At 38.4% G+C, this 27,314-nt stretch overlaps 1 protein-coding gene across 4 annotated transcripts in view; it reads left to right on the forward strand.

Annotated features, from left to right (window-relative positions):
* Positions 1-27,314, forward strand: part of CUNH11orf74 (chromosome unknown C11orf74 homolog) — a 63,881-nt gene that overhangs the window by 31,091 nt on the left and 5,476 nt on the right. For 3 of the 4 annotated variants that reach the window (XM_023509322.1, XM_023509320.1, XM_023509323.1), the window contains 4 exons: positions 8,973-9,130; positions 10,250-10,321; positions 11,726-11,792; positions 25,036-25,175. In XM_023509322.1, the coding sequence (XP_023365090.1) occupies positions 8,973-9,130; positions 10,250-10,321; positions 11,726-11,792; positions 25,036-25,175 (437 nt within the window). Of the gene's footprint in view, positions 1-1,663; positions 1,774-8,972; positions 9,131-10,249; positions 10,322-11,725; positions 11,793-25,035; positions 25,176-27,314 lie in introns of those variants that run through there. The other variant, XM_023509328.1, reaches the window with a different exon arrangement.

Consider the following 27,314-nt stretch of genomic DNA (forward strand, 5'->3'; position numbering starts at 1 on the left):
CTTAACTGTTCTTCTCGTTTTCCAGTTTAGTGGAATGACAAGCACATAGTGAACACTTGGTGTAGAACTTGCTGGTGGAAGGGTTGAGTATCAATTTCCATTCTTAATTGTTACCTGTTCTTTGGAGTGGAGAATGAGTGTTTTACCTTCCTGGAACTGCACCTAAGCTCCTGGTCATGAGATCCCTGCTCTTCTTAATTTTACATTTTCAGTGGGAAAGGATAGGCAATTAACAATTTAGAAAGGTAATTTCAGCTGATTTCTTACAAATTTGAAGAATTGATAGAAAATGGCCCAATTCTATGACAACACAGAGGACATGAGGTCATGGGAGACTTATAGGCTCAATGAACATGTGTATGCCTCCCATTGTCTGTGTATGGAGAGAAGATGAAACTCTGTAATTATCCTGTGGTTTGATTTCGTCATGTTGGGGGTACTGCATGGAATCAGGTTAGTGGTGATGGTCTTTGGATCAAACTCAATTAAGGGGGTACAAAATGTGAAAAAAATTCAACTTCATCACTGGTGAATGGAAGAATAAAGTGTGATACTAGTTATATAGTGGAATATTATTTGACAGTGAGAAGCAGGAAAGTAGTAATACATATCTCAGCATAAATGGAATTTGGTAATGTTATGCTAAGAGAAAGAAACCAGGCACAAAAGACCATGTATCATATAATTCATTCATATGGAATGTCTAGAAAAGACAAACGTACAGCAAGAAAACGTACTATGTTTCCCCCCAAATAAGACACTGTCGTATATTTATTTTTTCTCAAGAAGACACACTAGGGCTTATTTGCAGGGGATGTCTTATTTTTATTAAGTGTAATACAACCAGCCACATTTATTCAAATACAGTTAAGTCATCTTCTTCTGGAACCTGACGGGGGGGCTGACCTTGTTGGTGGGGCTGGTGCTAGTGATGAGTGAACTCCTTTCCCCCAGCTGTTCGCACGTGCACAATAGGATGCCTGCGACTGCGGTTACCACACATGCACCCACGCAAGTGCCAATGGACTGGGGGCCGGGGAAGGAGCTGTGGCAGAAGAAAGGTATTCCAGTCTTCCTTACCGCTTGGCACCAAAATGCATGGCGTGGCTATGCAGATATGCTGCATAGCCATGCCCATCACTAGGTCTTATTATTGGGGTAGGGCTTATATGTAACAAATGCATAGAAATCCTGCTAGGGCTTATTTTGGGGTAGGTCTTATTTTCGGGGAAACACAGTAGTTGCTGGTGGTTGAGGTAGGAGTAAGGAGTGACTACAAATGGGCACCAGGCACCTTTCTGGGGTAAGGGAATGATCTAAAAATTGAATTGTGATGGTAATAAATTCTGTGTGTTTGCTAAAAACCATTGAATTGCACGCTTAAAATGAGTGAATTTTATGGTTTGTAAACTACATCTCAATAAAGCTATGCAGACATAGGGGAAATGCTCACGGCTACTTAGATCCTTACGCTGGTTTCTTCACTAGATGAGCATGTGTCCTTGTGACTTTGGGTTTGGCTCAAGATGTGGAGGGTACTGTTTGTCTGTCAGTATTTCCTATTAAGAAAATAAATCGATTGTGCATAGACTTGTACATTTAAAGTAGAAAAGGCTGGTGTGCAAAAACAACGGATTCTACCTTACAACGGATTCTACCTTGTGTAAACACTGTCACTAGCAGCTGTCACCCTGTGAGTTCTGGAGCTGTAGGAGGCGATGCTCAAATATGCTGCATTTGCTCCCACGTCTGTGGCCTGGATGAAATCAGTCGGTAAGGCAAGCTTATTTTATGGGGTGGCCTTTCTGCACCAAACTGTAATCCCCTTGACACGTTGCCAAGAAGTAGATAAAGCTGTGTTGATTACTTCAGAGATTGTATGAGACAAAAAGATATCTAGGGGATGCCGAATTCAAAGAATGGTACAAATGTCGGTGGAAAGATAAGGTGTGTATTCTGTGATATCTAGAAGGAGGAACCATAACCAGCTGCAGATTGTGCCTTCATTTCTGTTGCAGAAACAAAAAGAACTCACTTGTGAGCGCTTTAGTTTTCTGTTCTCTCTCTCTTCTTTTCTCACTGCGACAGCTGAGGCTCTCTGCATCTCACCTGGATTACTACAGTAGCTCCGTATTTTTGCCTCTAGTACCTGAACTCCTCTGCTCCATTCTATCCATCATCTTCTTAGAGCACAGCTCTGATTATGTCTCCCCAAGACCTAGGTCAAGTACAGAGTTTTTGTCATGCCCTTCAAATGACCCTGTCCACATCACTAAATATGTGCTCTGAGTTTCGTGATATAATTGGTGATTCTTCCTCAGGCCTGTCCATGTTTTCCCTCCTTGGGGGCTTTGCTCATGAAGTTTTTTCCTTTGTGGAATAACCTCTTCATAATGGTCACCTGTTGAAACTGTGGTTGTCTTTCAAAGCCCAGCTCAGAAGGCCCTGTCCTCTGTGCAGCTTTTGGTGATCCTCCCGAACTGACGGTGATTTGACCATTCTCGGACTTTGTTCCTCCCTCGTGTCATCTGCCCTAGGTGCTTCTCTTCTGGTGGTTTGTACACTCTGAAAGGGAAGGGATCTGGTGCTTACCCATCTTGGTCACTTTGTATGGAGTTGATGCACAGAATATAACTTCTGGATCAAACGAGCCCGATAACTCAACTGTCACGAAGATTTTCTTCCTGAAAATAAATTTCGGGCAACTTGGTACTCTGTTCACATTTCTTTCTCAGTAAGTGCCTAACACTGGATATTTCAAACATTTCAGCTTCCTGTTATTATGTCTCTTATCTAAGGCTTTGACACACATTTTTCCAGGCCAGGGTTGTGCATTTGTGCCTTGGCAGGTTGATGACTACGACTGTGAATAATGAGTCAATTATCACCCAGCCTCAGGGAAAGTACAATTATTCCTGACTGGCCAGGCTGAGGTAATCCTCCCCTCCCTATGCCCTTTCAAATGAAGAACATAAAACAGTTGGAATTCAGGGCACTGCACAGGGAATTTAGACAGAACATTTATCTGCTGAATTTAGCTTCTTTGGACTTATTCTGATTTATGATTGATTGGTTTTTAAATTGCTTATTTAGTTCTAACGACTATCGCTCCAGGGGAGGCTGGATACCAAGAAGCATGTGAGCAAGAAGCAGTGGAGTGAAGTAGTTGGGCTGGACAAATCGGGAGCAAATATGACTGTCCAGAGAAACATTGCTCTAGGCAAGGAGTGTAATATGAAAATCACACCCTGACTTTGAAAGGACCCAACCTTGTTACAAGCATGATTGCTTATCCCCTGTTCTCTTTGCAGAAGGCTTTTTGCAATTGCCCAGTGCTGCATAGAATTCCGCCCCCCCCATGAATTTTTCTTTCCTTCTAGCAGTCTATACAATATCTCTCTTCACGACCAAGAACATGCTCTTGATTTATATTGCTGCTGACCGTCGTGCAGAAGAACAGACACTCCGAGGTTGCTGGCAGGATTTGGTCGTGAATTCTGATGTTGGTTATGCTGATTTGAGAACATGCTACCGCAGGTGTGATCATGCTTCTCAGCGTGTGGAGAAGCCTGGTCTGGCTTTTTGGTGGATGGATCTGAGTTTTTAAAAAAGTTTCTTTCGAAATGGAGTTTTCTGAAAATAATCACTTTTATCTGGAAGACATATAATCAGTGTGCGATTAGCATCTAATTTATCAAGGCATTAAAATTTTCGATCTTTTCAAGGAGCATAACCTTTTCCTTTGGTCTGAAATTAGACACCATAGGTGTAGTGGGGGCCTTGTAAGGGAGATCTGTTGGAAGCTTATCTGCTTGGTATCAAAAGGAAATTGAAATTCTATTGCTTCAGAATAATGAAACCTCTGAAAAAACCTTTAGAAAAAAACTTTTGTCTCATCTGGATTGAAGTTTTGACTCAGAAATGCCCAAAGAAATGCTCTTTCAGGTCTCGATAACCGACTTGTTCTCTGAAATATTGCTGTTGGATTTCTAAACTGTATTATGTCTGACACTTATTTCAAAGCAAGAAACATTAGGGATAAGATGAAAGGGTGGAAAAGGACTCTGATGAAGAACAGAAACAGAAGGAGATGAGATAAACACTGGGGTGGCACGTTCGGACTGCCACCAGGAGAACTATGGGAAGTAGCATCTGGCTCACTAATCAGGCTTTCAGCTACTCGGAGTCTGGGCTGTGCCAACATCTGCCATTTTGACATTATCATATTGAAAAAGAACTTTTTTCCTATCTCATTGTGCCAAGAGATTTATTATTTGCTGAGCTTTTTTTTTTCTTTTTTAAATGATAAAAGCCTTTAGAAGGAGCACTATCTGGGTCTTTGGAGGGATACTGTGTCTTGTATTCTTATGAAACTAATTTCAAGGTTTAGAAAAGAGCCTTATACTGTAGGCTTAGGCAGAGAGAGAAGAACAAGTTCTTTTCTGCATCGTCTGGTGTTTTAAAAGTGAAAACTTTATGTTTTAAAAGGAGGAATTTTAAAAGATTAGACAAGAACTTGGATCTGAGATTCCAGCAATAGTTCAGTATCAGAAGCTGGGACTTCATTATATTTTGTTCTTTATTAAAAAAAAATTTTTTTTTAAGATAAAGGCTCTCTCTGTTGGCCAAGTTAGTGTGCAGTGGTGTCAACAGAGCTCACAGCAACCTCAAACTTCCAGCTCAGGTGATCCTCCTGTCTCAGCCTCCCAAATAGCTGGGACTACAGGTGTGACAACGTCTGTCTGTGTTGTCCAGGCTGGTCTCACACTTCTGGATTCAAGTGATCCTCCCACTTCAACCTTCCATAGTGCTGGGATTACACGTGTGAACCACTGCACTCGGCCTGGTCTTTATTTCAAAGGAGTTTCATCTGGTTGCTTGTCAGATAACCTGGATGTTTTACTGGAAATGGTAGAGAGTCCCCAAGTGATTATGAGAACAAATAGAACTTGTTCTTATGTAACGTGTTATTTTCAGACATTGCTGTGCTTTTCAAGTATTTAGGTCAGTAGACTATTACCATAGTGTTGTGCTGGGTGCATAGTATTTTCTTAGTAAATACTAGATTTAGATTGTGCTTGACTTAAAGGATAAGGGGGGCGAAGTGGAACTATTCCTCCTTTTCCTAGAACAGTGCACTGCGGAATGGAAGTAGCCACAGGATGTATTCTTTGCTTCTGGCTTTAATGAAGTGTGAGGGACCCTTTCACCCCTGAGTTAATGCCTCCTGTTTCCCACCATCTCCATGCCTACTTTGCTCTATCTTTGACCACTGCTTAATGTTGCTCTGGGACTGACTTAGGACATCACTGTGGCTGTCAACGGGGAATAAGTTGGGGAGACTACGTCCTAAGGCAATTTCTTCCTCACTTACCTGATCCTTTATACTTCTGGTTACGGCAGCAGTGTTCTCAGCAACCCTCTCCACACTTTACTCAGCGCCCCAGCCCCTCCACCCACAGCAGCCAAGGCTTGTGCTAGGGATTTGTTGTGGCAAGGAGCAGGTGCCACCTGTCCCAGTGGGAGCTAGTTAGGAGTCACTGGTGCTGGTACAGTAGCCAGCAGTGGAGAGTTGGCCTGGGGTCTGTTATTTATGGGTACGACCTTTCGAAAAGAGAAAGTGATACATTCAATATTTGTGTTTTCTGTCTTTGGTTAATTAATGATGTATTGTAGACTAGGTGACCTTATTTCTATTCCCCAATAGTATTTTTCTGATAATGTCCTCAAAACGTCCTTACAAGACTTAATTGTACCAATTCTATAGGTCAGGTATCCTCAAACTACACCTGCGGGCCACATGAGGCCTGCCTAGGACATTTATCTGGCCCATCGGGTGTTTTTGCTGCCACTGCCTGTCCTGCTTAGCAGCTGACTCGTCCCAGGGCCCGCAGTCCGGCCCTCCCACAGTCTGAGGGACAGTGAACCAGCCTCCTGTTTAAAAAGTTTGAGGACCCCTGCTAGGTAGGTATTCAGAGGCAAACAGGGAATTCCAGCTGAACTTAGACCAAGCCAGGATCATTACAAATTGACTCTCCCCAAGTTTGATGCTGTGCAGCTGGTGGCTCGAGAGACACTAACACAGTGCTGTGCCTGGTCAGGCTGTCTCACGACCTCTTCCGGCAGACACCTGCCTAAGGAACTCACAGATAAAATAACTCCTGCATCTCTGTGGGGTAGAGACTGGTAAGGCAATGGAACAGGATTCCCCTACCTGACGTTGGCTTGATTTCTGCTTTTTAACTTCTTTTGAATATCTTTATCACTCTCTTGGTGGTCACTGATGTAGATTCTTGTATTAGCCATTGTCATTAGCCTGAGCTAGTTGCAGTTTTGGAATGTACCCTGTACGCTTGGTTCTTCTTTCACCATTGTAAGATTTTCCTTCTTTGTCTCCCTCTGGGATTTCTTTTTTTCTTTTTTCTGCTTCTTCTATTCTCTAAAGACTTCCTCTTCCTTTTCTGTATTACTCCAGGTAGCAAAGCACAGTGGTTAGGAGGATAAGAGTCAGAAGGCCTGGGTTCAGATCTCCACTCTGCTGTTTACCATCTCTATAACCTCGAACAAGTTATTTAATCTCTCTGTTAGCCTGGGTTTCCTAATGTGTAGAGATGGTATCAGTCACTGCCTCGAGGAATATTGTGCAGCTTAGATGAGTCATGAGTTGCTCACAAAAGAGTGCCTGCCACTCAATGAATGTTAACCCTTATTATTCAAATATTACTATTAATATTGAAAACAATTTCATGGTTTAATGTGGGTGAATATTAAAAAAATTAAAATTATGAAAATAGAGTTAGGTTGATATAACAATGAGATGATTGTACAAAAGGTTGTGTGATCAGGGTCAGGTATGCACAAGAATGGGAGAGGACATGAGCCCCCCAAAAGAACACTATACTGGGGGCTTCATGAAACAGCTTGGCACGAACATCAAAGGACTTCAGGAAAAGGTCCACAACAGCCTAGCTGGAGTCAGAAGGGATGCCCGAGGAAAGGTCCACAAGGGCCTGACTGGGGGCCTGAAAGGGCTTGAGAAGCCATTTGAAGACAACATACACAGCTGACTCATTGATACAAAAAAATGAGTTCTTAGGGGTGTGAGATTAAAAGATTTCAGTGTTATTCCTCCCAGCTCCTAAAGATGAGTAAGGCCTCAACTAATCTGCCCCGTAGGAAACAAAGGATTAACCGGGTGGCGTCGAACTCCAAATTCCATGCTTCCTTTTCCTTTATTTTCTATAATCCTGTTTATGATTGATAAATATCTTAAGAAGTAAAAGTAATAAAATTAGATAAAGGGTTATTGGATGGGTAATCCAAAATTAAGACAAAAACCCCACAAAGATGATGTATGTTGTTACTGTTACAAGCACCCATCAACTAATCAAGAGAAATAATAAAAACTGAGTGCATGTGGAGTTCAAGGGCTTCCCTGTCTCTCACACAAAGGGCATTGATTCCCCCCCCCACCCCAACCCCGCTCTATAAAGTCCACAATGTTTCTGTTGTCTTTATTTTCCTCATTCCCTCCTGAACATTAGAGACACGCATGGGTGGTGTGGGGGCTGACTCCCTACAGGTTAGGGCACTACCTCAGCATAATGAATGATCAGATATTTACCTTTAGCTATGATCTCTCTCCCACATTTTAGCCCACATTTGAAGCTGTCTTTGGGTCACCTTACCGGCACCTCAAGTGAAATATGGCCAAAGCTAGGTTCATTATCTCTTACCAAACTTATTTCCTTTGTTTTCTCCACATTTCTTTTTTTTTTTTTTTACATTTCAGGTCAACATGAGGGTACAAACAACTAGGTTACAATATTTGCATTTGTTAGGTAGAGTCCCTCTTGTAGTTGTGTCCCGCACCCAATAGGTGTGCCAATACCCTCGTATTGTTCCTTAAGTGGGAGCACACCCATCCCGTCCCCCCTTCCCTACTTCTCCCTCTCCCCAATGTGAATTGAATTGAGTTTTTCTCTTATGCGGGTGTGTATTAGATCATCGACTGGCTTCATATGAGTATTGAGTGTGTTGTGATTATCATAATTTTCTCAGTCCATTAATTTAGGATTAATCTTAAGACATTTTCCTTAACTTAAAGAGATAATCAAGAATGTACATGGATTTAGTACAAAGGTATTTGTTGTTTATGATTCTAAACCATTAAATAACTCGTTCAATAACTTTTATGTTTATTCAGTGGAATTCTCTATAACCATTTAAAATTACATAAAAGAATGTCTCATAACATGAAAAGAGATATTGTTGGCATGTTGAGTTATGATACGTACAACGTGATTCTCTTCGCATTTTTACAAGTTCACGGATGTATAAAAAAATTAGATAACCACTGAAAAAATTTTGTTGCAGCTTTTGTGGCACGTCGGAGTAGAACTGATTTTTCTATTTTACTTTTGTTCTTGTAAAGTCTCTAAAATCATTCATATATTGCTTCCATAAAAAGAAACAACTTAAATTTAAAAAAAAAATTGGAAAGGTAATGTCTAAAGACTCTTCCGTATACTGTATTTTATTGACCATTTAACAGTGGCCAAGAGCAATGCTAGATACATAGTGGGCACTCAATAAGTATTTGCTGATATTGAATAAACAGTGGAAAGACATCTTATAGAAAGATAACTGAAACAGAGCCTGGCCAGGGGCCTGAAAGGACCTGAAACAGTTATCTTTCTATATGTTTTTAAAGGTCAAAGTGCTTATAACTGCCTCAAGCATTCAGTTGGCAGAATTCTTTCAAAAGTATTCTTTTTTTTTTTTTTTTTTTTGTGGTTTTTGGCCATGGCTGGGTTTGAACCTGCTACCTCCTGCATATGGGACCAGTGCCCTACCCTTTTGAGCCACAGGTGCCACCCCAAAAGTATTCTTTTTTGTTGGAAGAAAGTTTCTCAGTAAACCGGAGTGGGTATGGTGGATATTTTCTAATACTATGTAACTTACCATTTCAGAGTATGATGTGACCAAAAGTGGAGCATTCGGATCTGATTCTTCAGAAAAAATATTTACCTCAAGAAAGTCTACTCATAAAAATGAACCAAATGACCACCATGTTAGAAATAAAACTATCTTTCTTCATACTTCATCACAATGCTCAGAAGAAGAACAGGTAATACCATAGCACATTTCTAGAAACAATTTGAAGATAAAAGCATACGTTATGAATTAAAAGAAAGAGAGACTGTAAGAAATATTAGACAGTTGTTGGAACTATAACTCCTCATTCCAGAAGGAATACCACTGGGGCACTTTATTGAAAATCAGTACATTCCATGATTTTAACAGCTGTTGTTTATGATGGTAACTGGTTATCCTCAATTTTCATTAAAAAGCTCTTAAGACTCTCCGTCTATAAATTTTTGAAATTATTTATATCTTTTAGCTTCTGTTCGGAACAGAAGTGTTCCTTTTTCATAAATCTGTGTAAAATGAGACATGCTTTTATCTGTCCAAGGTCCACCTCTTTCAAACTTAAAAGTTTCTGTTATAATAAGGTTTTTATAAGATTTGGTCAATAAATCTTGGATGTTCTTTTTCTAATTTTTAAGACTTCATAGACCCTGTTTACATACTCCTCAGCAGTAGTTTTTAATTATCAAAGAATCATAGTGAAGCTTTTCTATTTTGTAAGCCAGTTGAATTTCTAGTTTCTGCTTCATCTTGTCTTCCCCGTATTATTGTGGACAGAATTATATAAAAGACTATGGTTTTATACAGGGGAATAAAAATCTTTATGTTAGAAATATGTTTATATGTAGCATGTGCCTATAATTATTTATTTCTGGAACTTTCTTCCAGTGAGATTATTGTTTTTCTTTTTTCTAGAGGAGTCGCTTTTTAATGGCAATTATTGGCCCTTGAGATGATATCATATAGTGAGTCTTTGACCAGCATGTGAGAGGTGAAGAATTGTTGAATGGCATTGTTTTTTGTTAACTTGAAAATTTCGTATCAGCATTCTCTGATTTGTTTATCAGAGTTTCAGTGGGATGAGATAGCAGGAGGAGCGTGTTCCTGTTTTATACACGAGAAGGTTGGGGTTAAGGAATCTACTCTTGGTTAAAAATGCTATGGCTGCGTGCGGAGGAAGAAGTCCAAGGCAGAGCTCCTGAAACCTATTCCCTGACCTGTGCCGTGGTTGGGGAATCTGGTCTCTCAACAAAAAATGGAAAAGGAGTTTTATCTGTCATTCCATTTTTCTATCGATATGTCCTCTCTGTATTTTCAGATAGTGGTGGATGAAGGTCAAAAAGTTGGTAGTTTCTTACAAGGTGATCTGAATCGGGCAGGAAAAGTGAAGGTAAGGCATGATTCAATTTTCATTTGGAACAAAACACAACACACACAAAACAAACAAACAAACCAACAAAAAACCCAAAGAAAAAACAAGTCTCATTTGCTATCCCTTATGTAAAGTTGGAGATTTCATCCTTATAAATTTTTCTTTTCTTTCTTTCTTTCTTCTTTTTTTTTTTTTTTTAAGTTGTTGTTTGCTTATCTTAAACCCTCCTTGGTTGCCTGGGTGCTGGTCCTCTTTTCCTGAAAGCTTAACCATGGAAGGAGGGCTTTGATATAGAACAATGACTCCAGCCCCCTTAAGCATCACTGCTAAGAAAAACAGCAGTACAATATTAAGATAACAGATTCTCAAATTTTAGAACTGAAATCATGTGGAAGATAAATTTGTGCTGTCACTTGGATGCTAAGTATCAATAACAATCACAATCATGTACTCATGAGCAACGGAAAATACCATTTAAAATTCCCGTGTAATAGCCATTGCCCTGCAAATAGACTTGCGGGGCGGGTAGGGGTGGGGAGAAAGACCCAGCCTCTCCTTTGAGTTCCAATTATAAAATCTAAATTTGTAATTTTAAGGTCTTTTGTTATGCGTGTGTTGAGGTCACAAGCATAAAAGGCATTGCAACCTTGTGTCTTTGCTAGGCCTCATTTATGCCAGTGGTGAGGTCATTTTCTTATTTACACTCTTCCACAGCCACTTGAGATGAATCAGTTCATTTCTGAAATGTACCGTTTTGTTAATCTAAAATGTCTCATCGTCAGTTTGCAGTGGAATGCAGTATTCCACGTGGAAATAGTTTTTCATTGAAATGCTTCTACCGTGCCTGTAAAGGTCATTTGCTCAGCTTTTTACCTTTGAAGTAATTTTTGGTTTTATTTGCTGGAAAGAGAGAACACTCGATTTTTCACCCTGCTCACCTCCCTTGTGATTTTGTTTTGAATGAACCTTTCTCTCTGGCTTTCTGTAGTTTCTCGGGCTCTGCAGAGTGCTGTAAGAAAGCACCCTGTTTCAGTCATACCCAGACCCGCTGCCACCGCCGTCTGCTTGAGAAACAAAAGCAATAAAATGAAAACAAACCCCAGAAACTCCGTTTGGAGTGCCAGGATGGTGGTGTATATTCTGGGCTAGAATGGGGGACAAAGTCCCTTTTCAGAAACTCCGGGAGCACTTTCAGTAAAGAGGTCTGACTATGGTGCTTACAAAATCCAGGCCAACTTCCAAATTAACTGCTGCTTTCAGATGACTCTGGGAAACCCCAGTGAACACACACTCCTCGAGCTGGGACTCGGGAGTTAATGAAAAAAGTGGATTCAGCTGCTCGGTTGAGTGTTGTGGACGTGGAATCATTGCACTTTTTTCTTTAGTCCTAATATGCGTAAAATGTTTTTAATCCTTTCCTAGATAGACAATTTTCTAGACTTAGAAGATTTGGACGTGGATGAAGAGCTTCAGCCCCAAACGTGCAAGGGTATGTTTTCCATTTCCTGTCCACACTGCTTGACTTCGTCCTAGACTCTGCAAATAAGGCTTTGGACAGCCGTCCTTCTCATGGCCATCCTTACCTCTGCCTTTTGAGATGGGAAAAACTACATTGTGAACTTTCTTTTTCACTCACATCCCCGCTACAAACACAGATTTCAGCTGAAAGGTCACAGCTTCTTGAAGACTGTAAAACCTTTAGACTTAAATGAAATAAGTCCTCCCTCCAATTTACCACATGATTGATTCTTAGATAATTATCTCAAATAGAACCATTATAAAGTCAAGTTCTTATTTCTTAGAAGTGCAGTCTTATAAACTGAGGTGGTTTTCAAGAGACACACAAAATATCAATTGATCATAAAAACTCCAAGAATATCATAATTGATCACAAAAAATAAATAGATTTTGCCTTTGAAAATATTCATTAAATATGGAAATTAAACACATGAATACTAAAGATAGATTGTCTTTTTTCTGGGGCATTTTTCCACCTGGGCTGCACTGGAAGAGGCTTAATGCTTGGTCCGTTGTTGTTTATATAGAAGATAATTTTTTCCTTTCTTGGTTAACATTTATGTGCAAGTGTAAGTTCTTTGTTGCTCAAAGGACCTTGGAAATATTTTCAAAATAAGAGTTTCATTTTCAGAAAACTCTCATTCCTGATTTAATATGTGAGAATATCTCAAAATCAGTGTTAAATTTTAAAGCAGGGGCAATTTCCAAAGGAGTTTGACTATTGGCAATCAGCTATTGCTTCCAGCCTTTAGGTAGTCATGAACATGAACTCTGATCATTACTGTTGTGGGAGGATGGCTTATTTATCATGAGACAGAAATTAAAGGGAACAGGTGTAGCTGGTTGGGGATGGTGACAATCTATATATTGGTTGCATAAGCCCTGGCTCTTTCTTTGGCTCCTTGAATTTGAGAGGCTTTGGTAATTGGAGGCAATTATCATTTTTATCCTGCTTCCAAACATCACAGTACTTCATGAAAGGATTGTTTTTCAGACACACTATTAACCAGTAGACTTTGCAGATTCTTTAGTTACTTATTTGGTTTAGATGAGATCAGAGTTCTAAAGGAATTACATCCTCCAGGGAGAGGTTCTCTAACTTTAATATCCTAACTGGCTCTGAATTTCTATAATAAGAGCAGCACAGGGGCTCCAACTGGATTAGAAGTGAGAGCTAAGGACTTATCAGGAAGCTACATTTATAGAGCAAGCACACTGTCTCGGGGTTTTGGGTGATTCGGGGAGGGATGCTTCTCAAAAATGCAGATTCCTGTGTCCTGCTCTGAAGAGCGACTCTAATTCAGAAGATTTGGTGGCATCTAGTACCCTGTGTGCCAGCCAGCACCCCAGGTGACTCTGACAGTTTATGGGAGGACGACACGTGGTGACAAATGGTTCTAGTCTGCATATAACATTGGCAATGTAAGCTCAATTTTTATAGGAGGCCACAGAAGCCCTTGGAGTGGGCACTTTTGTGATGGTTTAAATTTCTCACTTCCTGCCAGTAACGAGAAGGTTTGTATACTGACATAAACCAACACAGCCAACAAATCTGATTTTTGTTATATCCATCTTTTAAGTTAGCCTTTTTACCTTTTCCACTATTTTCACGTTGCTTCCTTGAAATGTTTTTTCAAGTTACATTTTTTTTCATTACCAGGTTTGTTTTCTATGTTAAAAAATTGAATAAAAATGTCTCACTAGGATGATTTTTCCCAGAAATCAGACAACAGGCAGTCTTGCATTTATATTTAAAAAAATTGCTGAGCCTGAATCCGTCTCAGTGGACTTGAATGAACCAGTCAAGACTTTCCCACATGTAATGTGCAAAGCCTAGGCTGAAAATCCACCCGGGCTTCAGTGATGTATTCTAATTACCGAAAAGGCCGCCAGGGCATCACAATTTTCATAATGCACAATCTGAGTCACTTGAAAGGAAAAAATAAATAAATAGTTTGTGCCAAGGTGAATTTTAGTTTGGGCCTAATTTGTATTGCACTTCAGGAATGTGAGCAGAAGGCAAATATTTATATCAGATGGGAAATGTGACATTTTAAATAGTCAACTTGCTTGTATAATTTTGGCAGCTGGACGGTTTACTGATTAGATTCTGTTGTTATTGTTTAAGCAATACAGTTGCCTGGGGCTATAAGAAAGTGGGTTGCATATAGTTTTTCTACCATGGACTTTATTGGTTCCCCTTATTCACTCTCATAAATATTCTCTAAGATTCAGGAGCATAATTTCCCCCCAATACTTGGTGTATCATTTAGGCAGCCCAGGTGGAAAGAGTGGAGACCATTTTTCAGTGCAGCCGGCTCTGTGCAGGGGTATTGAGCAGCTGGAGGGTGACATTTGCCACAGAGTTTGGTGCCCTGTGTTTATTTGACATTAAGTTAATCACTTTTTCCTCCTTTGAATTTGAGATGACGTAGTTAAGCTGGTACAACTGTTACCCGACAAAATTATTATTTAGATGAGCTATTAGTTACTGTGCTGAAGCCATTAGGAAGAATCTTCTGTTCACCTTTATTTTTTTGCCTCCTCAGTTGGCCCAAGTTATTTTCTGGTTGAGTGCGATTGGCTGAAGAGACAATTTTTTCTGAGGTCTGGTCAATCACACTGCCATAAGCATGTTTCTTGGCCGGTGGGTACACTTAATGGTTACTGGTGTTGAATGAGAATGGGCCCTCCTTCCTGCTCAAAGATTGGCAGCCTCATCTGATTTTTATTTCCAGGTTCTTTAGTACTGTATTGCCTGTCATTTTTAGTCAATTAATGGCCAAGTGAAAATGAGGAGGGCATCTGCCACCTTTTCTTCTTTTAAAATTTTTTCCTCATCAGCAAGTTTAAGCAGTTTCAGCCAGCCTCTAAATGACCACGGACTCTTATTCAACAAATATTCAACAACCGTGGCTAATGCCTAGATCTAATGAAGAATAAAATGGACCAGGTTTCTATCCTCATGCAATTTATAATTTATCCAAAGAATCAGACATTAATTATATAATCACAGATAACGTGATTACAAATTTTTCTAGATCTCAGGAGAACATGTGGCCGGAGAACTTAAATTTGTCTGTGGAAGCAAAGAAAACTCTCTGAGAGCTTGGGATCTAAAGGATGAGTAACCTTTAAGCAGATGAGCGAGGTGATGTGAGGGTAAGGGGCAGATAGGAGGAGTATAGGAAAAGCATGTGTAAAGGAACTGAGCTAGGGAAAAAGGACTACCTTTCAGCTAACTTATAGTTTAGAGATCTCACTTCCATTATACTTCGGAATGTTACAAATAATTCTTTCATTGCTTCAGTGATCACTAAAACATTGAAAGGGAAGATAGCCCTTGCTTTAAAACAGTCCTCTAGTCCCACTCTCTCTGTTTATTATGTATGTGCAAACATTCATTTATTAAGGTCCAGCTTGTAAGTGATATTAACCACAGAAACAAACTTCCTTTGATTGAATGAGGGAATTTTCATTCCATTGTCAAGAAGAGAACAGAATTGGGAAGATAATTCTCCCCTTTCCCTATGTCTGCCTATGTCTCCCGAAGTCTTTATTTAATTGAAGAGATTGGAAAAAGAAACTAAGTGTGTTTGGATCAGCCTCTTTGTGCCTGTACCTCCTTTCTTGAAGTAGACACACTTTAGACAGGGCCCAGAACTGCTAATACTATAGGTTTTAACCTTAGGGACATGCCAGAATTATTTGAGGAGTTTTAATAAAATACTGATGCCTGGTCTTCCTTTGAAGATTCTATTTGAGTGATCCGATGTGTGTGCCCTGGGAATAAGCAGTTTTGAAAACTCTCCAAGTGATTCTAATGTACAATTGCCACTGAAAATCATCTCTAGAGGGAAGTCTGCAGATGTTAGTGAGTCCCTGCTCTGAGGGCACTAGAGATGTGAATTCCTGGATGGGTAAATGTCAGCTATGCAGATTTTCTTAGCAGGATGGTTCACTGTCTGCACTTGGAGGGAAAGCGTGCTCAATAGGAAGCCTAGTTGTGAGTGAGGGACAAGGACCAGCCCCATTTTTCAAATTCAGCCCTACCAGTTATAAAGCTTTTATTTTGATTCTCATCTTCTGAATCATATATACATTTCTCTTTTATTTTTGTACGGGGAGAATAGAGGTATATAATTTACTATTGCTGTCAAATGCCCTATCTTTATAGTAAGTCTTCACTGGTCATCTTCTTCTCTTGCTTAGATGGGCAGTGATCTTTTTTCTTTTGCACTTCTGCTTTTATTTATTCTGCATTTTTCCCTGAAAGTTGTTTTTTGTTTATGTGTCTCTTATAAGCCACATATGGTTTATATATATGCATTTCTACAAACACACACACATTCTAAAATCTTTTTTTGTTTTTACATTCTAAAATCTGTGTCTTTAACTGGAATGTCCAAGTCCATTTACATTTAATGTAGTTGCTGACACATTTGACTTTGAATGTATTATCTTAGTATTTTATTTTCTACTTTTCTTGCCAGCTCTGTGTTTTATTTTTCTCTCATTTCTTGGTTATTTTGGTTTAATCAAGTGTTTCATTATCCATTGTTTTTGCTAGTTTTATAATTATTTTCTTGAAGAATTTTAAAGATACTATTACATTCCTTATTGTTTAATCATTGGAAGCTCTTAAAAAAATACCAATCTGATTATTATCCCTTTGATTATGTTTTCTCCCTCATTTCAGTGCTTTTTATGATTTTTTTTTTGTGTGTCTTTTTCAGTAATTTCACTATGATATGCCTTGGTGTTGTGTCATTTGTATTTATTTTGCCTGGGGTTTTTAGTGATTCTTCTAAGTGCTGAGAAATTCTCATCTATTATCTCTTCAGATATTAGCTGTCTGAATTACCTCATATCTTTTTGGTCCTTTCTGTATTTTCCATCACTTTTTATTTTCTTTCTTGCTTCACTCTGAATATTTTCTAGCTCATTAACCCTTTACTGACTTATATCTAATCTGCTGGTAAGGTTACTAATATTACAGTTATTGCAGTTTTTAAAAATGAACTGGAATATATATTTTTGTAGATTTCAGTTCTCTGCTGAAAATACTCATTTTTGTAATGTGTTTTAAAGCATATTTTAAAGTTCATGTCTTATGACTTCAATACCTAAGATCTCCTGGGGGTTCATTTATATTATTAATTTCTCCTTTTATTCTGATGTCTTTGTTTACCTGGTAATTTTTGTTTGAATACTAAGTGTATATGAAAATTGTTTAGGCTTTGAATGGTGCCATTTTCTAGAGGAGCTTTTCTTCAATGTTTTGCCAGTAATTAAAGGAGGAATCGATCCCCTTAATCTACTTAGGGATTGAGATGATTAAGGACTAGGTTTCTGCTTTGGGAGACTTGTTCTATGTCTAATTCTTGCTTACTCCTAGGGTGTAGCCCTTCAATGTAAATCGTAGCCTCTCCTTGGAGGCACTGAATTCTAATATTTATCTTTAGTACTATGAATTTCTTGGTAGTTTTGCTAAAATTTTCAGCCTCTTATAATTCCTTTCTTCTTGGGTTCTTCTTGGTTCTGCTTGCAAATGAGTTGAAAAAGTAGCTTAGACTCTTAGGCTCACTTCTCAGGGCTTTCCCTGGGATGTTGGTTCCTCAAGTCTTGGGTTGTCCTGGTAGCTCTCCAGTGCCTTTTAATAGTTGATTTTTATATTTTATCTAGCTTTTCTAGTTGTCTTGGTGGGAGGGTTGGACTAATTTTAGCTAAACCAGCAGACTCCTGAATATGTAGTCTCAGAACCCCCAGGGAAGCCCAAGGGCTGCGGGTCAAGTGTGTTGATGTTTGCACTGATGGGTGCTGCACATGCAGTGATGGGTGAAGATACTGCTACCGCAGTGTGCATCAAGGTAGTGGCACCAAAGTATACTAGCTGTCATAATCTTCACCATCATAATTTACAGTCAGAACAAAGGCCAGTTTCCACTAAAAATATCCTTGATGAAACAGAAGTACAATTCATTGATTTTATTAAATCTTGATTTTTGAATATACCTCTTTTTAGTGATTTGTGTGACAAGATAGTAAGAATTCATAAAGCACATCTGCCGTATACTGAAATACAATGCTTGTCTTGTGGAAAAACACTTGGTTGATTACTATTTTAGTTTAATTTTTTTTTTTTTTAAATTTAGAGATAGTGTCTTGTTCTGTTGCCCAGCCGCGAGTGGAGGTGGCAAGACCATAGCTCACTATAACTTTCAACTACTGGGCTCAAGCTATCTTCCTGCTTCAGGCCCCTGAGTAGCTAGAACTATAGGCACCTGCTACCATCCCTGGCTATTTTAATTTTTTGTAGAGACAAGTCTTGCTGTATTGCCCAGGCCAGTCTCAAGTCCTGGCTTCAAGCAGTCCTCCTGCCTCAGTCTCCTAATGCTCTGGGGTTGAGCCAATATTCCTAGCCTTGGGTAATTATTTGAGTGGTGTGCTGAACTAGTTTTTCTTTTTCATGTATCACCATTTTTACTTGAAAGAATGACTGCTTGACAGGTTGTATTTTTCAAAAATGAATGAAGTGAGCCTATCTTTTCAAGGCAAACCAACTGATAATATTTGTTGCCAGTGATAAAATTGGCAATGGATTCAGTGGGAATTAGAATTTTAGAAAACTTGTACCTAGTACTATGAGCTTGACAGCCTCTCAATATTTAAAAGACTTTTCTGGCAAAAATTGACAATATTCACTAATGTGATTTTTATATTGCATACTGAATAACACAGTGAACCAGTGTTTTTCAAATGACCAGTTATGGTGTTTACAAAATTATGCATAGGAGAAAGATCAGTTCAATGTGCAAGATAGCCCAGTGGATTTTAATTTAACACTATGAAAAATTCACTATGTGGTTTCAGATTATTCATTGAAACCTTTAAAAAACGTTATCATTTGTCAAGTTCTAGTATAGTATCAAAGAAGAATATCCACAATTATATAAAATGAACATTAAAATATTCCTTCCCTTTCCAACTACATAACTGAGTCTAGATTTTCTTTTTCTTCTTTTTTTTTTTTCAGCTGGAACAGAGTATTTCAGAAAGTGAATACAGAAGCAAATATAGACTCCAACTTTCTCTATCAAGCCAGACATTCAAGTAGATTAAAAAAATGTAAATTAATGCCTTTCCTTGTAATATTTTCTTTGTTTTTGAAAAATAGATTTTTCACAAAAATATTTATTTTAATATGCAATTAGATTATTTTTAATGATTCTAATATATAAATTTTGGAATATTTGTCAGTTTTAATTTCTAATATGATGTCAATAGATACAACCCATTGTAAATAAAAGTTCTTTGGGGCCTTCAGTCATTTTTAAGAATGAGAACTACGAAGGCAGACTTCCATAATTGGAAGCTGCTCAGAAGAGGCCTAGATGGCAAAAGCATTTCTCACGTGTATCCTTTTTGGATATAGTTGCCCAGACTTTCAGGAAATTTTGACCATTTTACATGGCAACACATGAACAAATTGATTATTTTTAAAAATATACTGGGCAGGTTAAATATTGTAGCCTGAATTTTCAGATGTCAGATAGATTACTTGCTTTTTAATGTTGCATTTTATTACACGGCTATAGTCTTTGACTTGCTGATTGCTGACTAAATATAGAAAGGCAAATGGCAGGAACACGAAGTTTATAAACGTTACACATTCTTAATACGTGGTTGAGAAAGAAGAGATTAAAGTGTTTCAAGCAGTATTGCCATCCACCCTAAAGATTCTTTTTTGAAAGTTGCCCTGCCTCTATCATTCATATTAGCCAAGATGGTGGCATGGAGTTAAGATGAAAACAAGGCCTTTGGTTGTTTTCAAACAGTAAGATCAGAGTAAGTCTCTTAAAGGACTTTTATTTTAGAAAGTCATGCAGGGAATTTCAGAAATTCTATTTCCCATCATCAATCAATATAATTTTTTTCCCTGAGAGAACACGAGTGTGTGTGTGTGTGTGTGTGTGTATGTAACCTACCCATGACTGTAAAATGGCTAAGAGTAATAGTTTTCTTTATAAGGTGTACCTTACCAGGCTGTTATTAGCCATATCAGTTTTACCTTTTTTTTTTTCTGAGACAGAGTCTTACTATGTCACCCTTTGTAGAGTGCTATAGCGTCACAGTTCACAGCAATCGCAACCTCTTAGGCTTAAACGATTCTCTTGCCTCAGTCTCTCAAGTAGCTGGGACTACAGGCACCTGCCATAACGCCCTCTATTTTTTGTTGCAGTTGTTATTGTTTAGCTGCCCTGGGCCTCCGTGTATGTGGCTGGCACAGTAACTAGTGTGCTATGGGTGCTGAGCCTGGTTTTACCTTTTTATATATCCATCATCTCTAGAGTTAGAGCCATTCAGTTTTGTTCTTGATTAATTCCTATGCAAAGTCTTATTCCTATAAAACATATAGTTTATGAAGGTAAGAACTGTACTTCATGTCATCCATGTCTTATTGGCAGGTGGACTCTTTTTTTTTTTATTAAATCATAGCTGTGTACATTAATGCAATCATGGAGTATAATATGCTGGTTTTATATACAATTTGAAATATTTTCATCAAACTGGTTAACATAGTCTTCATGGCATTTTCTTAGTTATTGTATAAAGACATTTGTATTCTACCCCTAGTGAATTTCACAAGTACCCTTGTAAGATGCACCATAGGTGTAGTCCCACGAATTACTCTCCCTCTACCCATTCTCCCTCCTCCCTCTCCCCATTCTCCTTCTTCTTGGGCTATAATTTCATAGTAAGACTGAGTACATTGGATACTTTTTCATCCATTCTTGAGATACTTTGCTAAGAAGAATATATTTCAGTTCCATCCATGTAAACATGTAAGAGGTAAAGTCTCCATCTTTTTTAAGGCTGCATAATATTCCATGGTATACATAGACCATAATTTATTGATCCATTTGTGGGTCATTGGGCACTTGAACTTCTTCCATGACTTAGCAATTATGAATTGGGCTGCAATAAACATTCTGGTACAAATACCTTTGTAATAATGTGATTTTTGGTCTTCTAGTAGAGGAATTGTAGGATCGAAGGGCAGGTCTATTTTTAGATCTCTAAGTGTTCTCCCAACATCTTTCCAAAAAGAATGTGTTAGTTTGCATTCCCACCAGCAGTATGGAAGTGTTCTTTTTTCTCCACATCCACGTGAACATCTCTGGTTTTGGGATTTTGTGATGTGGGCTAATCTTACTGGAGTTAGATGATATCTCAAAGTTTTGATTTGCATTTCTCTGATGTTAAGGATGATGAGCATTTTTTCATATGTCTGTAGGCAGTGCACCTCTCTTCTTCAGAGAAGTTTCTCTTCAAGTCCCTTGACCACCCTGAGATGGGATCACTTGTTCTTTTCTTACTAATATGTTGAGTTCTCTGTGCATTCTGATTATTAAACCTTTGTCAGAGACATAACCTGCAAATATCTTCTCCCATTCTGAGGGCTGTCTGCTTGCTTTACTTACTGTGTTCTTGGCTGTGCAGAAGCTCTTTAGTTTGATCAGGTCCCAATAATGTATTTTTGATGCTGCTTCAATTACCCAGGGGGTCCTCCTCATAAAATATTCACCCAGACCAATTTCTTCAAGTGTTTTCCCTGCACTTTCTTCTAGTATTTTTGTAGTTTCATGTCTTAAGTTTAAATCTTTATCTGGTGAGAGTCTATCTTAGTTAATGGTAAAAGGTGTGGGTCCACTTTCAGTCTTCTACAGGTCGCCACCCAGCACCATTTGTTAAATAGGGAATCTTTTCCCCACTGAATGTTTTTAATTGGCTTGTCAAAGATCAAATAACGGCAAGTAGCTGGGTTTATCTCTTGGTTCTCTATTCTGTTCCATACATCTACCTCTCTGTTTTTGTGCCAGTACCATGCTGTTTTGATCAGTATTGATTTATAGTGTTGTCTGAGGTATGGTAGCGTAATTCTTCCTGCTTTGCTTTTATTTCTGAGTAATGTCTTGGCTATTTGAGTTTTTGTCTGATTCCATATAAAACAAAGTATTATTTTTTTGAGATCTTTAAAGTCTGACAGTGGAGCTTTAATAGGGATTGCATTAAAATTATATATTGCTTTGGATAGTATGGACATTTTAACAATGTTGATTCTTCCCAGCCATGAGCATGGTATGTTTTTCCATTTGTTAACATTTTCAGCTATTTCTTTTCTTAGAGTTTTGTAGTTCTCTTTATAGAGATCTTTCACGTCTTTAGTTAGGTCAACTCCCAAGTATTTTATCTTCTTTGGCATTACTGTCAACGGAATAGAGTCCTTGACTGTTTTTTCAGCTTGACTATTGTTGGTATATATAAAGGCTACCAATTTATGAGTGTTGATTTTGTAACCTGAGAAGCTGCTATATTCCTAGATCACATCTAAGAGTTTTGTAGTAGAATCCCTGATGTCTTCCAGATATACAATCATATCATCTGCAAAGAGTGAAAGTTTGCTCTCTTATGACCCTATATGGATACCCTTGATCGCCTTTTCTTCCTAATTGTGATGGCTAAGACTTCCATTATAATGTTAAAAAGCAGTGGAGACAATGGGCAATCTTGCCTGGTTCCTCATCTGAGTGGAAATAATTTCAATTTAACTCCATTCAATACAATATTGGCTGTGGGTTTGCTGTAGATGGCCTCTATCAGTTTAAGAAATGTCCCTTCTATACTAATTTTCTTAAGTGTTCTAATCATGAAGGGATGCTGGATATTATCAAACGCTTTTTCTGCATCAATTGAGAGAATCGTATGGTCTTTGTTTTTCAATTTGTTTATGTGCTGAATTATATTTATAGATTGACATATATTAAACTAGCCTTGAGACCCTGGGATAAAACCCACTTGGTCATGGATTTTATGATGTATTGCTAGCAGTTTGACTCTTGATACTTGCTGTTCAGTTTAAAAGTTGAAACACATAAACTTCATTTCCTATCCCAAATATTTGTTGAGAATTCACTATGTATCAGGTGCTGTGTTAGACACCAGTATAGATGCATCAGTGCATTTTGCTTTTATACTGAAGAAACAAATAACAAGAATTTAAGACATAGAGAATACCAAATAGTGTTGTTTTGAAAGAATTGTTCCCATGGCAGTAGAATTGTTAGAAAAGAAATCATTTTTGTTGTTGTTGGAAATCCTATCTTTTTTGCAAATAGATCAGAAAAATAAAGGGTTTAAGTAAAGGAACCGTTGACTTATCCTTCTCACGGTACAATATTGTCCATCAGAATGATTATTTCAAATAGCTCTGAAAGCAGAATTGATTTTGATTTCACATTTGAACTGGCAGCCAGTGGGGCTGATAGATAATGGTTTTTAATATTGAAGCCTTCAAGTGAGGCCAACCAGGATGTCCAAACTCTTTCTTTTCTGTCTCACATTGGAAGAAGAAGAGCTGACTTGAGTCACACATTGAATACACAAACCCCAACCCTAACTGTAAATCTAATGTGCAAAAGAAAAGGTCTGTGCATACTTTCACAATATTCAATACCAGTTAAGCGAAACAGGCTCACGTCTGTGCATGGGCCGTGGGTTGCAGGTTGGACACCCCTGAAACCTTTCTCCTCTTGCCCTTGTTGGTAGGCTCCTAACCAGGCTTGTATCATATCCTAGAGCTCCATGAGGGAGTTTGGTTTTAAACTCATAAATAGGTACATTAGAATGCCAGTTTTTGCACCAAACATACTGAGCTTAAAATTATTACTTCTCTGGGTATAAAATGTTTGGGAAGTGTACCTAACGCTGTCTAATCATGCTAACATACTATAGTAGTGAAATTTGTTGGCCTTGAGTTTGGATGCATAATCTGCTTGAGTTAAATGAAATATCTGATGAAAATGCTTATTTAGAAGAAGTTTTCAATGTGAGTCCATGGGCTAAGAGCTTGGGTCTGTAGACAGAGTGCCCGGCTCTGCTCTTTCTGGCTGTGGGATTGTGGGTGAGGTTGCTCTCTGTATAACAGGAAATAATGGAGCTGTTGAGAGCATTAGCTGAGTTGATGCATATAAAATGCCAGTGTTGGCTCTCATTATTGTTTTTATTTCTGCTAATTAATGAGATCATAGTCTAAGATATAAATAGTTAATCACAGCGGAACTACCTTTTCCACCATCTCCCCTCTGCAGTGCTGTCTCCAGGCTGTTAATATTCTCTGTTGCTAAAGTCTTAAGAATTTTGTAATTGTATTTTTTATGAATGGGGTATTTGCAGTGCAGAGGGATGCGTTTCAAATAGGTTTCAGTTTTGAATATCAGTATCTGCTCAATTATCTCCTTGTATATGCTGCCATTTGTGACAGCCAAGGCTTGCCTGTTGTTAATTAATCACTTCCACTGAGAACTTAATTAGTGCCTTAATTAGGACCATCCTTGAGTAGTAGGCAGCATCATCCCGAGCCAGCTGCAAGCTCTTGGCCAGCTCTAGCAAGCCCCCCTGGTCCTGTGAAAACACAGGCTGAGGAGGAAACCTGTTGTGCTTCTATTTGTTTTGGTTTTTTGTCCTCCTGTGGAAGATCATGGGTTATCTGTGATGTATGCGTGTGCTATCACACATGTGAATGTAGGAGAATGTACCGCTTACACACCTCATGGCTTCATCGGGAACCAACTTTGGTTATCGAGTTCCAGTGATTGTGCTAAACAGGCAGGAAGCAAGTCGCTGTTGTTGTTTGCAAGTGTTGAAAATTAGACCCTGCATTCTGAATACGCAGAGTATTTCATTTTTCTGCTGCAAGTTACACTACTTTCCTTCTGGCGTCATTTTTTAATATATATTCTTTGAAACATTACCATATTGTTGCAGGATGCAATCAGCTCTCCATTTTCTTTCTCTTTCCCCCTCAGGAAAATAGGAGGAAATAGGATCGAAGTAGCATCTTCTTGCTTTCTTTTTCTTTAAAAGTAGAAGTTGGGTTAAGAGTGACAGGTACAGTCATTTCAAAAGCAGTATTTCCTTCAGACCTTTTGGAGAGATTGTAACTCGGCAACAATAAAATAAAAATAAATGTAGCTGTCTTAGGGAAGGGGGAATCCTTTGAGTCATGTTCCCAAGTGAGGGGAGGCATTGGGAAATGGACCTATTTTACATGAGCGTATTTGCCCCATTCTTTTGACTTTTAGGCTTTTAGATGATTTGGGTAAATTGTGAAGTTGGTGAAAGGGTCAATTGGAATATTTTGTATCCAACAGAGATGCTGCTCCTTCCGGGAGAAGCGGAACAGAGTATCAGCCCCTGCATCTCGTCCTATCATCCTTCTGTGGACCGGCGCCTCACTGGTGAAGTGAAGCCAGAGTCCACCGGGAAAGGAGCGGCCCGGCAGATGGAAGAGGTACTTACTCCACGTGGAATTCCGTCCTTCCTCATGTTGCCCTGATTAGTAATTTGTCCTTTCAGAGAAATGTGACTGTCCACATGTGCTTTCAGATTTGGGAAAATTTAGAATTGTCCCCTCTCGCGGCCATCTATCTATAATGTGTACATTTTGCAATTATGTTTTTACATGGAAACCACATTTACTTTATCATAGACGCCACGCTGCAGGACAGCGCTGCCCAGGGACTGCACAGTGGAAAGGATGGATAGTTTTCTTATCTCTTCCAGTGCGAACTGGCTGTTTTTGCTTTTTTTCATTATTTCTAAGGTTCTATAAACTTTTTATATTAGTTGAGATAAGGCCAGGCTGCTATAATAGCTTGATTGTTATCCCAATAATAATTCAGTAGCTGAAAAGAGACAGATGTTTCTTTGTCTTATTTCACAGCCTTATTTCTGTAGAGAGCCTTTAAAGGTGAGGAGAGGCTCAGTTTTCTGGGCTCTTCAGGGACCCAGGTTTCTTCTATCTGGTCATCCACTATCCCTTAGAATAGCGTTTTTTAACCATTTTTATCTCACGGCACACTTGAACCTACAGTTAGACTTCCATAGCACACTTAAATTATATTGATCAAAAAAAAAAGTAAAAAAAAAAAAAGATATATTTACTGCGCTTTGAAATTCTTTTGAAAATAATTAATGATCTTTAAAAATTTTCATGGGACACCAGTGAAAATCACCACTCTGTTTTATGAATCTTTGAAGTTTTAAACAGCTTTATAGGCCCCCAAAGAGTTCATATTAGGAGAATGAAAAATTGTGATCCCCTCCCTCCAAAAAACTATAGAAGAGGTGATAGAATAAACTTGCAGGGTATTTTAATTGATCTCCTGTTTTTCCAAATCATAATGGGACTTCAAAAATTTTCATCTATAAAGACAGTTTATTTACCATATTTCTTTGTACAATAGCCTACAGCTCAATGCTGCCATTATTGATTTGAGCATTAGTTCTCTTTTCTTTAATTTGCCTTTGTGGTACTATGAATGAAAATGATTCCTTCTTCAACAGTGTCTCTATTAGAATAAGTCACACGAGCAATTTTAAGGAAACTCAGAGTTTTCTAATGGTGTTTAAATTTTATTCCCTGAGAGGCTACAAAAAGATTTCAATTAGATTTGAAATTATATACCCGAAGTCCACATATTTCTCTCAGCTCCTTGGGCAAAAATAACAAGTTAATAACTTAATTCACAGATTTTTTGTTGTTGTTGTTTGTTTGGCAACAGGGGATTTGGTGTTCCACTGTACACATGCTTCACTGAAATAAATCAGGATTTCAGTTTGTAATCTAAAACCTTGGCATCTTATAGCTTGGAACCTGAAAATGAACTTAACTTTAAAGAAGAGAATTCCCAGAGTGTCCCATGATAACCAATCGCTGAAATATACAAATAGATATATGCAGTCTTACTGTATTTTAAAAGCTGCTATTTAGAAGATCACAGCGATGTCTTCTAAATTGCACTGTACATACAGCCTAACTTTGAATGACGTTATGTGTCTGTTATCTTGGAAGACTCTAAATTCACTCCTGAGTGTCTTTGTAAGTTTACTTAATTCAAATGCGAGAAGTCAGAACTAGTGCCAAGACCAGTGCCATGTATATAGTAGACATACAATACATTTTTCTAAAAGAACGAATAAACAACAAACATCACCAATTCCTGGGAGTGGTTTCTTGGTATATAGTAATAACGTAGGTGGGGTCATTCTTTCTCTTCTCTTTTGGTTCATCCCTCTCTCCTGTCCTTAACAAAATGAAACAACATGAGGATAACAACTTTCCCTTCATCTTGGACCCCTCTCTGACTGCCAGGCTTGAGAAGCTATTCGACTTGACTCCTAGTTAACTCCACTACCTTTGTCCTCCTTCCCCGTCCAGTGTACTGTAGAATGTCCTTGGCCCTAATCACCTGCCTGAATGATTTCAGATGAAGGCACCATTACTTTATAATTGCCAAATGCAGTGGCCACTTCTGAGACTTCATTTTAATGGATCTCTCTGCCGTGTTTGGTGCCACTAATCTTCACTTAATACTCTCACTACTCATTCTTTCTTTCTTTTTTTCTTTTTCTTTTTTTTTTTTTTTTT

The sequence above is a fragment of the Otolemur garnettii genome, unplaced genomic scaffold (assembly GCF_000181295.1).
Source record: "Otolemur garnettii isolate 467f Iridium unplaced genomic scaffold, OtoGar3 scaffold00001, whole genome shotgun sequence".
Taxonomy (NCBI): domain Eukaryota; kingdom Metazoa; phylum Chordata; class Mammalia; order Primates; family Galagidae; genus Otolemur; species Otolemur garnettii.